The sequence below is a fragment of the Pteropus vampyrus genome, unplaced genomic scaffold (assembly GCF_000151845.1).
Source record: "Pteropus vampyrus isolate Shadow unplaced genomic scaffold, Pvam_2.0 Scaffold196, whole genome shotgun sequence".
Lineage (NCBI taxonomy): Eukaryota > Metazoa > Chordata > Mammalia > Chiroptera > Pteropodidae > Pteropus > Pteropus vampyrus.
Window position 1 is genome coordinate 1,647,047 of NW_011888977.1, and position 13,646 is coordinate 1,660,692.

Genomic DNA, 13,646 nt, shown 5'->3' on the forward strand with positions numbered 1-13,646 from the left:
AGGAAGCAGCAGAGGGAGGCAGGACCTAAGAGCAGAACTCCCCATGAGGCAATAGGCATTCGCTGAAAGCATGGTGGGCCAGTGTGACAAGAGCAGCTGACAGCAGGAAGGCTTCCATCTACTCCAGTGGTGGGTGAAGGCTGCTGTGCCTGTGAAATCTCAACACTGTTTATCCAGGGACATCAGAGATGAAGAGAAGGACAAGATAAAGGGAGAAGAGACAGGAAATCTCAAAAATCTCAGAAACTGTGTCTCCATTTTTTTTTAACAAGACATGAAAACAACAGAAATGGGAACTCTGTGAAATTAGCAAAGTTACCCTGACCCACACTTCCTTCTAAAATGTAAAGAAAATGAATTTTATCTAAATATGATCAAGAGCAAAGTACCAGGATCAAATCCCGTATTAAATTATAATAATAAAAAAGAGAATAAGGAGAATATCGGTCCCAACAGGCAACGAAAGCCACTACAAAGATGTATCCACCAAAAGGACCAAAAAACTGTAATCTTCAATTTAAAAACAAGCTGTTTTAGTTTGTTAATTAAGAAAATGATATATTATATAAAACAACAGCTAGAAAAACTTACAAATGAGGTGACAGAGCTCAGGAAAGGATTAGAAATGAAAGCAAAAAAATCATTTCAGTAATGAAATGGAGGTGGCCCTCCAAAAAGGCATGTCCATGTGTTACTCCCAGGACCTGTGACCATGACCTTATTTAGAAAAAAGGTCTTTGCAGATGTAATTAAGTATCTCCAGATAAATCACCTGGGTGGGCTTTGTATCCAGGGAGAAGTGTCCCTTGTAAGACAGAGAAGAGGAGAAGGTGATGTGAAGACGGGGGCAGATACTGGAGTGATGTGGCCACAAGCTAAGACGTGCCAACAAACACCTGGAGCCAACCCCAGGGGAAGGAAGGGACTGTCCTCCAGAGTCGATGGACCACAGCCCCGCAGACACCCTGATTTTGAACTTCTGGCTTCCAGAACTGTGAGAGAATAAATCTGTGTTGTTTTAAGTCACCCGGTCTATAGTACTTGTTACAGCAGCCCCAGGAAACCAGTACAGCACGGCCACGCAAGAAGTTGCACAAGCAAGAACGAATACAACAGATCTACCTTCAGGGAAAGGGAAGGTGAAAAGCAGAACAATCGAACTCAAAAAGGAAGGAAGAAAGTAATAAAAAGGAGTCAAAAAAGAAAGTAACAAACTCAACTCAGCAATTCTATCTGCTTCTCAGAATTCTCCTCAAAGAAATAATCATGGATGTTCTGAAAGGGTTCATGTAATTGCTGCATCATTTTTAATAGTCCCCCCACCCAAAAAAAAAAACAACTTTCTGAAAATATAACAAAGAATCCCCAAATCATTGAAGGGGTTCATCCACTTCCCCAATTTGATCTTTGTTTTCTAAATAAACTGGAGGCCTCACAAGGATCAGTGCCTGATGTTGGATTATCGGTGGTACATTATTACTGACCGCCGGAAGTCATAATTACATCCTACAACAACAATTCTGCTGCTTAAAAAATAAGTTCACTAAAATGACCATTTATCATTTGACAAAAGATCTTTTTCTTTTCTTCTTATTTATGCCTATAGCATCTGGTCTTTCTAGGTGGTCTCCCACCCAGGTACTAACCAGGCTCGACCCTGCTTAGCTTCACAAAATCAGACATCAGGCTTGTTCAGGGTGGCATGGCTGTAGATCGTGGATAGTGGCTCTACTGGGGTGCAAACCCTGGACCTTCTGTGTGTAAAGCAGACGTGCTAACCACTACACTATGGAACCACGTCCCAAAAGATCTTTAACAGAACTTACTTTAATGTATCCAAACACTGGTAGAGCTTGGTTGGATAATTTCCTTGGCATGTCTATTTCTGGATTAATATGGTGTCTATCAGGACAGATTCTTTTGTCTCTGAAAAAAAGTAACTGGATTTTAAAACCAGAAAAAAATCTGAAATTGAAATCACAGAACTTCTCTGTGAATCACTTTATAAAGTTACCATATTAAATATTTCAGATGACATTAACAATGCGTAAATAAGTGGAAAAGGATCCTAAAATTTAATTAACGCTGAATAAACTTAAGGACTTATTTCATTATCTCTAGACATTCTCAAATGCAATACAAAATGTACTTCCAGAATAAAGACTCTGAATCAGAACAATATTACCGTAACCCACGACAAAGGCCAATTAACCTCGAAACCAGAAGCCATTCCTTAACCCAAACTGAGAAACAGTTCGAGCTTCGGGTACAAAAGTCGACATTCTATTTAAAGGCATAATGGAAACTGCTGATAATAATCTGTTTAATGTAACATAACTTTAAAAAGTAAACATCAACAGTTATCTTAAAATTAAATTCAATCCAACAGATACACAGCAGACAGCTACTGCCCAGTCTCAGCCATCCAAATGCCAGGTACTAGCACTGTGTCTGCATCTGGAACAGGGTCCCCAGGACTGTTAAGATATATGTGTCCTCCAAACTGATTTACAGAATCAATGCAGTTGCTACCAAAATCCCAGCTGAGTTGCTGAAAAAATTTACAAGCCTGTTCTAAAATGCATAGGGAGATGTAATCGATTTTAAATAGCCGAAACAACCTTAAAGGAAAGCAAAGTTGGAGGACTTACATACCAGATTCCAAGACTCGCTATAATATGCGCTATGGTACTTAAGAAAAGTACAGAACTGGTAGGGACAGAGAAATAGACCAACGTAACAGAAAGAGTCCACAAATGGACCACATACACTATCATCTGGTTTATATTAAAGGAAGTGAGAACAAAATGTTTTAAATAAATGATGCTGAAGCAAGTGTTATCATTTGGAAGAAAGTAAACTGTGCCCTGTATCTCACAGTATACACGAAAACTAATTCAATATGCATTATATGCCTAAATGTGAAAGCTGAAACTATAAAGCTTCTAGAAGAATATACAGAAGATATCTTCGTGACCTACAGACAAGTATTTCTTGCATAAGGACACAAAAAGCGGTAGCCATAAAATATTTCATCAAAATTTAAAATGTCTGTTCATCAAAAGATTATTAAAAGAGTGAAAAGGCAAGCCACAAGACTGGAAGATGTTCTCAATGCATTTATGTGACAAAGCACTTATATCTAGAATTAATAAATTAATCCTACAAACCAATAAAAAAAAAAAGATAAACACCCTATTTAAAAAATGGGCAAAAGATCTGAACAAGCACTTCCCAGAAAGAAGATGGTCAAATGCCCTAGAAACATACAAAGAGACATTCAACATCATTAATCACAATGGATTACTGCCACATCCCAGAATACAAAGGATATGGAGCAACTCAAACGCTCTCATACACTACTGATTAAAGCACAAAATGGCCAACCACTTTGGAAAAGTTAAACATGTGCTTATCTCGTGACCCAGAAATTCCACTCCAAAGTATATACCCAAGAGAAATAGGTTTATATTTCCACAAAAAGACAGGCACAATAATGTTCAGAGCAGCTTCATATATAATAGCTAAAAGTGGAAACAACCAACAGGTCCCATCAACAGAAGAATGGATACATACACTGTGATATATTCACACAGTGGAATACCGAGCCACTAATAAACAAACAAATAAATAAAATACTGATGCACACAACAATGTAGATGAACGTCACAGACACTAGGTTGAATATGAAGTTCAAAAACAAGCAAAATTAATAGGTATCAGGAATGTGGTTACTTCTGGAGGAAGGGCAAATTGGAAAGGAGCATGAGGGGATTTCTAGGGTGCTCCCTAAGAGTTGGGTGGTGGTCCACATGGATGCACACATCTGTAACAATTCATCAAGCTTTAAACTGCTCACCCATGCACTTTACTGTATATCTCGATTATAAAAAAAAAAAGGTGACTGGCTTACTTGCAAAACCCAAAAGCCTTAAGATAGGGACAAAGAGGCCTTCTGGCTTTTTGGTCTTCCTTGGCTTCCAGAACCCCTGCAGTGAACTCATACAGCTCGGAGGGAATCTTGGCATCTGCTCTCTCCAAGTAGCGCAGGATCCCAACCGCATGGCATGCGTTTCTCTCCGTCAGCAGCAAGACAGATTTGGTTTTTTTATCTCCCTGTTCCGCAGGAGAACCCTTAAAATTGGGGGTGAATAAAGGAAGTGGATCATCCATATCAGTCTCAATGAAAAAACTTTGTGGACTCCGAATCTGTCATTACACAGAAAATCCAAGCGGAATAGTAAAAGATAATAAAAATGAATCAAACCTGTTCCTTTAAACTCTGAAAATGATCAGACATGCAATATAAGCGTCCACCAAAAATTTTGGGTGAGGAAGGAAAGCTGAAGTGAATCACACACGTGGCATCAGTGATGGCCAAGAGTGGTATGCAGTCATCAGTTAAAGCTGGGGAAAAGGATTCCGACAATTTCAAATGAAGCTGGAGCTTTACTGCACTTACTCTTCCAAGTAATTCAAGCAACCACACCTCGATACACTCCTTTATTTCATTTTACTTTCTAGATGCAAAGAGACTTCTTTCCCATTTTTTCCCCAAAACTGTTGACAGCCCAGTGACTAAATTCCAGAGAAAAGCAGTCTCCCTATTAGCTTAAAAAAAACGCCTCTTTTAGGCTATGGCCATGACACCTTGAACGTGCCCCGATCTCGTCTGATCTCGGAACTAAGCAGGGTCGGACCTGGTTAGTACTTGGATGGGAGACCATCTAGGAAGACCAGGTGCGGCAGGCGATAAAAAAACAAACAAACAAACAAAAAGACCTCTCTTATTACAAATCTAGACTGCCCATATTTTACACTTACTGTTTACATTTAGAGTTCTACATTTCTAATATTAAATTTAACAATCGTGTATGGCATCTTTTATCATTACCACAGTGATCCCCACGCTGGAACTTCAGGGAGACTGTCTAGACAAGGGGTTGCTGCCTACTGATCTGAGAACCCTGGGGGGCACCTAGATCCACCTCAACATCAAAATCTTAGTGGAGGTTAATTTTCATTTTGAAATTAAGATTACTAATAAATCTGGGAAATGATAAATCTGGAGATGAAATATATAAATGAATTAAAGACATGATTTCTATTAACTCAGCCTTCTCTAAATATAAGTAGCAATTAAAACACTTACCTAATACAATGTGAGATCCAGAACTTAACTTCTTCTTCCACTGTTCTAAAACACTTTTTAAATTAAAAACCATCTCTTTATGCATTTTCAAGCAAAATACTGAACTGCTTTCTACTACCTAAAGATGAAACCAAGAGGCCAGTTTAGAGTCAAGAACATAACTTGTTCTGTCAATAATCATCAATATAAACCATTTAAAATTACCTGTGAGGTTTATTATCTCACTGATCAAATAATTCTAAGAACGAGATGATTATTAATTTAAATAAATATATTTCCAAAGTTCTATAGTTTATATCTAAAAACTTGCTCAAGAGAAACAAACATTATTTTGCTAAAACTATTTTCCTGCCTTTTCATATACATGCACATATGTGTTTATACATTTGCATGTATATGTGTGTGTGTGTGTGTGTGTGTGTGTGTGTGTGTACACATACATATACAGACAGCTGTACATACAGTTGACTCTTGAGCAACGCAGGGATTAGGGGTGCTAATCTCCCTCTCCATGCAGTCGAAAATTCTCCTATAACTTTTGACTCTCCAAAAACTTAACTCCTTGTAGTCTACTGGTGACTGGAAGACTTAGCAATAAACATGCAGTCAATTAACACATTTTGTATATACGTATTATATCACAGGATACAGAATACAGAATACAGTTCTTACAATAAAGTAAGCTAGATAAAAGAACATGTTATTAAGAAAGTCATAAGGAAAATACACTTAGAGTACTAACTGTATTTATTGGAAAAAATTCACGTATAAGTGGACTTACGCAGTTCAACCCCATGTTGTTCAAAGGTCAACTGTAAATGTACACATATACATCAAGTTTATGGTGCTGTCAATGGGGGCTCTTTCACCACACCTGCTAGTTCATTACTGCTGGAATATGAATGTGCTACTGATTCTTATATTTGATTTTGTATTTGGCCTCATTTCTACATTTTAGCATTAATTTATACACAATTAGATTAAGTAAATCTCCAGTCAATTTATTTGGCTTTTCTGGCTACATGATGATATTCAGTGTTATCGTCTCTAATTTCTTAAATAGAGGGTGCTGAACATGGCGGCATTTCTGCACGAAGCGGAATAACAAAATACATACCAGTAACAAAATACATAGCTCTGCAATAACAAAATACATAGCACTGCTCCCCCCGGGGGACATTCGAGTCGAGTCAATGAAAGGCTTGTCCCATCTACTTGGCCCCTGCCCTCAACGTCGGGCCTACTGCTTTCCTTTTTTACTGATACCAGTACTTTGCAGTAGAGCCCATTCCGACTGACGATGAACCTGTAAATTTCATTTCCCGTTAGATTTTTTTTTTTACTACCAGTAATTATCTGACGACTCAAGATTCAATCATAGTTTAAACAAACAGTACAAAGGTTTTATGTGTGGAAGGGCTCACCTTCCATACTATTTCGGTTTCGGCTACAGAAGAGGTGAAGATCAAGGTCTTTTGTGCCTGACTTGGAATGAAATCAAGAGTTTGGAGTAAAGTAGAGGTTTTTTCACTTTCTAGGCAAAGGTGTACCACCTGATAATGAAATACAGAAACAATGTGATTTTAAAAACATTCAAGGTGCTCCAGAAGTCAGTTATGATTTTAGTAAAAAATAATGTATAGGAAACCAATATAAATTTAAATACATATTACAAGTTTGTGTATGAAATTAAAACTATAATCCTTTAACATTAAGCCATGAAACAAAGGTCACTTGCTTTGTGTTCATCAGTTCCCCCCACGCACACACGCATGACTCATTACCTGTTGGACACTGCCATAGAGAGCGGCCTCCTCCATGGCTGTGATCACAATGTAGGGGTCACTCATGAACTCTCTGATTAAATGATCTATCTGTCTGTTCCAACGGACGCCAACTGCAACAACCTGATGTGGCGCAGATTCCCTTTCTTCAACTTCGATATTTTTTTTAAAGTTATCTAATATGGCAAACATCTAAAAAATTAGTATAATTAACTTCATTTTCATCTCAAAAGAGAATAATAATTAGTTTGATAGAACATAAAAGGTAAAGGATTATATATTGTTTGCTTTCAGAGTGGGGAAGGCCTTTATAAACATAAAAGGAAAGGAAAAAGCTACAAAGGAAAAAAGGTTAAGAATAAGCAAAATTAAAACATAAACATCTGGGTAAATATGAGTAACATCTAACGAAGGATTAATATCCTTATACAAAAATTTCTATAAATTGATTAGAAAATGATGATCCCACCCACAGAAAATAAACAAAGGAATAAACAAGCAGCTCACAGAAGAATGGGTACAAATGGCCAGCATGAATTCATGCTCCACTTAATAAGTAATCAAGGAAATACAGATTAAACTAATCAGATGCCATGGTGAATAATTAGACTGGAAAAGAAAGCTGGACTGAGGCCTCCTACTGCCAGGGGGAGCAGGGTGTGTGGTGTGGCGGCACACTGCCTATGGGAGTGTAAATTAGTCCACTCTTTCAGAAAGGCAACTGTGCAATGCAGTACTCCAGATGTTGGTTTGCAAATAAGAACTGAGATTTTAGAGGTGTTCAGAAACCCTGCTCAGGCCCATACAGTCAGTAAGTAAAAAAGGTTAGACTTGAACCTGGGGCCATCACCGGTGGCTCCCAAATGAATGCTCTTGGTCATCCTGTTACACTGCTTCCAACAAATGCCGTATAAGAATTCACAGTCTTTGATCCCCTTTCCAGGAACTTATTCTAAGGGAAACGTGCAAAAAAGATGTATGTGCTTTAGACACACACGCAAATGATGCTAAATATCTAAAAATGAGACGACTATAAAATAAATGATATTATGTCCACAGGGTTCAATACCGTAAAGCTGGTAGTAATCATGTAGAATAGTAATGATACAATGCTGTTTACTAAAAAATTCGAGTTACAAATTAGTACATAAAGTAAGGTCCTGATATTGTTAAATATATGTCAAGAGACACAGGAATTATAAAAAAGAAGGAAACACTCCCAAATAGAAACAGTGATTACCTCTGAGTGAAAGATTATGAATGTTGGGGTTTTTCAAAAAGTACTCTTCTCTATTTCTGAAATTTTCTAAAATAGAAATTATTGCTTTCTTAATCGGAAAAATATTAATTAAATATTTTAGAAAACCTCCCTAGGAAAGAAGTTTTGTTCTTCAAAGAGAACTTTAACGCTGGGAAGAAATTTTCAGAAAAACATTCTCTTCTTAATCACAGAAGCTAAAGGGAAAACTTTTTAGATTATCGGCTTCTTGACTCCTACAAGCAGTGAAGACTTTATTATATACATTTCTGAGGAGGAATAACATCTAAATAAATGCCATACTTACTTGTTCATTAGCTTCGAAGAATAATACTTCCACCTCATCCAAAATGAGGTGACAGAGCCTAAGAAATAACAAGCTTTGATACTTGAGAAGTCTCACGAGGCTATGTGGTGTTGTAACAATTACATCACCTACATTTTAAAAGAAAAAAAAAAATCAATTAACATTTTAGATTTCCTATGTTTTTCTAACATTTCCTTTGCTAAGATTCCACATACTTTCTAGAAATGCCTTCTAGTAAAACAAAAAGCTGTTTTCCTTACTCAGGTGGGTGAGGCAAGAGGTTTGCCTGCCTGGGCTAACAACCCCTGTCATTATCTGATTAAACACTTGGGCTCCCACCAGGTTTTGCACTCCTAAAAGACAGGGAGGGTTTTAGTCAACATCTAACAAAACAGTAGGTGTTCAGTAGATAGCTGATAAATGAATGAAATCATGTAGTTTTCTCATTTCTCGCAAATGTAAGCCAAGATCAAACCTTCATCACCTATACCCATCCGTAACTGACAAGGACAGGTGGACAAGTGACCACCAGAGGCGCCTACACAGCCCGTGCCATCTGCAGCTCCCAGGCCTGTCTGGGCAGCGTTCCACTGTGTTCTGCAGGGAAAACCAAACAGCTCGGAAGGATGCTTACACCCCCTCGGAAGCTTCATATTTTTGGCTTCATCTTTGTGGAGTCCAATTGTTAATAACACAGGATGAAGAGGCCTGGAGGACGTGCTATAGTTTCCCAATAATTCAAAAATAAATTGGGCCTTTTTCCACCCAGGACACACGATGACTGCAAGAGGCTGCAAAGACAAATAAATTCACATAATTTTGTACAAAAGTTAGGAATCGAACATAGCATAGGTGAAGCTTGCAGAACATCTTCTGTACAGAGTAAGCACAAGGAGGGCTTTACATAAATCTTTATCATCACCATTACATAGGTCAGAAAAGCTAAAATATAATTTCATTAACATGGATTTAGACGCATTGTCTCGGAGCTTCCTAGGGCTTAAACTAAGCGCTTCAAAAATATGAATTCATTTCGTCTTAAAAACACTCTTACAGGATAGGACCTATTACTACCTCATTGCACAGATGAGGCATCTGAGGCACAGAGAGGTGAAGTCAATTCCCCAAGGCTGCACAGCTCACACAGGGTAGCAACAGGATTTGAAGCCAGGCAGTCTGGCTCTAGATCTCCTGCTCCTAAGCCCAAGGATGAACTAACTGCTTCCTGAACAGGGGCTTTAAAAAGGTAACATCTCTTCCTTAGGAGACTAAGTTTCCAATAGCGCCACCTGAACCCTGCCCTCCCCTTGCCACAGACATGTCCTGAAGATACGCTGCCTGCCAAACAGCCTCCTAAACACCTCCATCAGTAACTGGAAACAAGAATGAGTCTCCTCTTTCCTTTATGCAGATCCAGGTGAGCGCTAGCTTCTAGGCGTCAGGCCTAAAAGCAGGCTGACCACGGAGATGGAGAGAAAGTAGAGTGGACACAAGAGGCAAGACCTGGACATCCTTTTCTGACCCAGCCAGGGTTCTATCTTAACACGGGCTGCATCTCATCAACAGGGGTCGGCTGCTAACGAATTGAGGGATATAAATGTATCCATTTAGTTTTATTAAATCAATAAATAACTTAGCCAATGCAGATTTCCAAAGGAAAACCATTAACCTACACAGTATAATTAGGAAAACAAACTAGTATCTTTTTTAAAATGCAGTTCTAAGTGTCTCTTTGTGCTGCTATTTTTCATCTTATAATGAGTGGCAGAACCATCTGTAGTGTGTCCTTTGGGACAGGATCTGAGACAGAGGCCTTATATACATTAGTTCACCTAACGGTCAAAACCCAGCAAAGCAGATGTCACTACCCCATCATCATTTGGTCTTCACACCCCATTTCTCTCCTTCCCATCATCTTTCTCAGCTATTTTCAGACTCTTACACATGGGAAAACTAAAGTAGGATGATAAAACAGTGTGAGGTGCTACGAAAATATGTGAAAGAATATGGGACAAGATGACAGAAAACCTAAATTCTAATCCCACTACCTCGTCACACTTGTCAGCTCTTACAAATTTAAACCAGTAACTTTTCATGAGTTTAATTTTCTCATCTATAAAATGGTGAAAAGAATAAACGGCTCAACCATCTCACAGGGTCACTATGACGATTAGATAAATCAGTGATATACTGTTATAAACTATATATTCATTTCTAAAACCCAGGACTCTCTTGACTCAGCAGATGGCCCACAACTGGGGGTCAAGGTGAGAATCAGTGTAAGAGAACTGATGACTGTGCTAAAAGTTTCTCATAGGATGGTTTCTGTCCTGCCAGTCTGGAAACTAGGTGAGTAATGTAACCTAACCTTTACCAAAAGTTAGGTGTAAAATTTAAAAATAAGCATTTAATCCATTTTGTTGCAAAACAAAACTGTCTTCAACTTACTCCGTTTCTACTTGGTAATGACTTGTAGCAGCCCCCTGTTTGCAAAATCGTAAGCACTGGTGGAAGGTACAACAAAGGGTCATTTCCACACTGAGAAATGACGACCACGTCACAGCCACGTGCTATGGGAGGCCAAGAGTAAGATTCAGTGTGGTTAGGTCCCAGAAACTTATTTCTTTGAAGAGCCTACAAAACATCAACAACCAAAAAACCATAATAAAGTATAGGAAACTAATAAAAAACCCATCTCATCGCTCATTTACCCCAACAACAAGTATCCATCACTCAGTCTGATATTTTCCAAGATCTAACTTTATAAGTTTCACTGAATCTTTTCTGGCATCAAACTCCTGCTTTTCTGGACTCCAAATTAAAAGGATCCAATAGGCGGTCCACTGACCAATCAGGTGCTTAAAGCTCACCAGAGCAAGGACGTGACTTCTTCTCCTTCTGATAATCTGCTGGTATATCAGCTTTTTAAAAACATGGCTTTATTTGCTTATTTTTCTATGTGACTGTCACTAAAACCTCCCAGATGTTCCAACAGAGAGGAATTCTTCAGCCACATTGGTAACTATCTTCCAAAAATCTAACCTCAGCAGCACCATTATCTCAGTGAAGTCCTCCTCCCCATACCCTGAACCACACTGCCATCGAAACTGACTCCTCTCTGCACCTGGCGTGCAGCTGTCATCCTGGGATCTTCCTGCACCACCGTCCTTTCATCTGCAACTCACGTCATCTTCTTCTTGTTTACCTTCTTATATAGGTGGAGAACATATTTCAGCACCTTCTTGACAAAAGGTACAGAGGGAGTAAATCGGAGACTCTGAAAGTCTGAAAATGTCTTCATTCTACCCTCACACTTGACTGATAGCTTGAATACAGACTTCGAGGTTAAAAATAAATTTTCCTTCGAATTTTGGAGTCGATGCATGCTCCACTGGTGTTCCTGTGGAGAAGTCTGAAGCCATTCTGACTCCTGATCAAGCACGTGGGGCCAGTCTCTTCTCTCTGGAAGCATTCATCACCTCTGAAACCCTCCGGCTTAGATGCTTCACACCAACATATCTACTACCTCGGCCCTCAGTTGTGCTGGACCTGTGTTAGGTGAACTCTCTTAATCTGGAGTTATAGCCATTAAGTCTACAAATCATTCATGTGTTATTCTTCTCAGAACTTTTTGCCCTCTTCCATCTTTTCCTTCTAGAAATCCCATTTCGGATATTGGACCTCCAATTCTTCTTTACCCTCTATTTCCACCTCTTTGTCTTTCTGTTCCACTGTCTCACAGCTTTTATTCCATGTCTCAAATCTGCTATTGATTTTCATTTCTAGAACATTTTAAATTTCCAAGAACCTTTTTTTATCTTTTTCAACAGTACTGTTATTGTTAAATACATGCGATATATATCTCTTCTCTGAAGAGATTTATTTTCTAATGTTTTCTTCTACTCCCTACATCGTTTCCCTTGGAGTATCTTTTGCTCTTTTTTTTTCTTATGGGTGAGAGCTTTCCTCAGATGTCTAACAATCCCTGACATTGTGTTCCCGTTGAGGAAAGACACTAAAAGCTGACTGGCAGACCTGGGGGTAGGGCAAAGGTCATCGGCAGGTGAGAGTCACATCACTGCACGAAGACAGGGCAGCAAGCAGACATTTTTACTAGGAGAATTCCAAACCGCATCATTTAAAGTTCTCTAGGGCCGTTCAGTTTCTCCAAAAAGAGCCTCCAATCTCCTTCCTGAGACACTGGCTGTGGATATTCAGGAAACAGGGTAGGGAAGTTCACAACCCCCACCCACTTCACTCCTTCCTTGGAAAGTCAGCCATGCTGTGCTGCCGGTTTTCCATCTCCTAAAAGCCTGTGGAAAGCTCTTGTCCTCTAAAGACTTTACTCTTATTCTAGTCATCCGTGTGGTTCTTTCTTTTTTAAGAAAAATATTTTAAAGTAGTTTTTTTAAACATACATCAAGAAGGAAGTAGATAAACATGTATGATCAACTGACTCAGGTCAATAAAGCAATTTTTTGAAAAAGATGCTAGAAAGTATAATTGCCCAGGTAATTTGTTCCTTCCAAGCACCCTTCCAAAGGTGTATCTGAAAACTTATTTCAGAAAAGCACTTAAAGTTATACAATGGTTTCTCCACAGAAGAATTATTCGCTTAGTGAGAAGTTAACTTGGACTTAAGAATAAATAAAAATTTAATATTAAAAGCTGAAAAGAGAACTTCAAAAGCAAAGAAATTATACAATTGCAACCTTAGAAGTGTTAATTAAAAATCCTTCTACGTTAGGGGCAGGTCAGTATTCTTTCTGGAGTTCAGTTTTAGGAGCACATTTACCTTTTTCAGGTCTGCCGAGAGCGGCGACGTGTCAATGGATAAGCAAGGCTCAATCCTGTTCCGGAGCAGTGCGAAGGGCTGCCGTGTGCCCGGCTGCAGCTTCTGCAACTAGAGGACACATGTGTTAGACACCTCCACCCCGCATCAGCACAGAATACCGAGAACTTTATGGGAATGAACGAAATACAAGAGTTTGATTTCAATGTAAAAACCTAGGTGTATATGATTATCAAAAACCACCCAAACTACCAAATGAAAGGAAAATCACCTATTACCCCAATAAAAAAAGAACAATTTCTCTAAAGCAATAATTTACTGGATAATTTCTAAAAGAGTGTCTTCAGGTGAAG

General features: G+C 38.7%; 1 protein-coding gene and 1 pseudogene across 1 annotated transcript in view; one reads left to right on the plus strand and one right to left on the minus strand.

Moving 5' to 3' along the window:
- TDRD12 (tudor domain containing 12) overlaps positions 1-13,646 on the minus strand; it is a 73,932-nt gene that overhangs the window by 24,032 nt on the left and 36,254 nt on the right. Inside the window, exons 15-23 of the mRNA XM_023537700.1 lie at positions 10,950-11,135; positions 9,136-9,292; positions 8,502-8,629; positions 6,937-7,128; positions 6,577-6,705; positions 5,153-5,270; positions 4,268-4,407; positions 3,914-4,134; positions 1,827-1,926 (exon numbers count right to left, since the gene is read on the minus strand). Of these exons, the coding sequence (XP_023393468.1) occupies positions 1,827-1,926; positions 3,914-4,134; positions 4,268-4,407; positions 5,153-5,270; positions 6,577-6,705; positions 6,937-7,128; positions 8,502-8,629; positions 9,136-9,292; positions 10,950-11,135 (1,371 nt within the window). The remainder of the gene's footprint in view (positions 1-1,826; positions 1,927-3,913; positions 4,135-4,267; positions 4,408-5,152; positions 5,271-6,576; positions 6,706-6,936; positions 7,129-8,501; positions 8,630-9,135; positions 9,293-10,949; positions 11,136-13,646) is intronic.
- On the plus strand, positions 4,634-4,752 carry LOC111746664 (annotated as a pseudogene).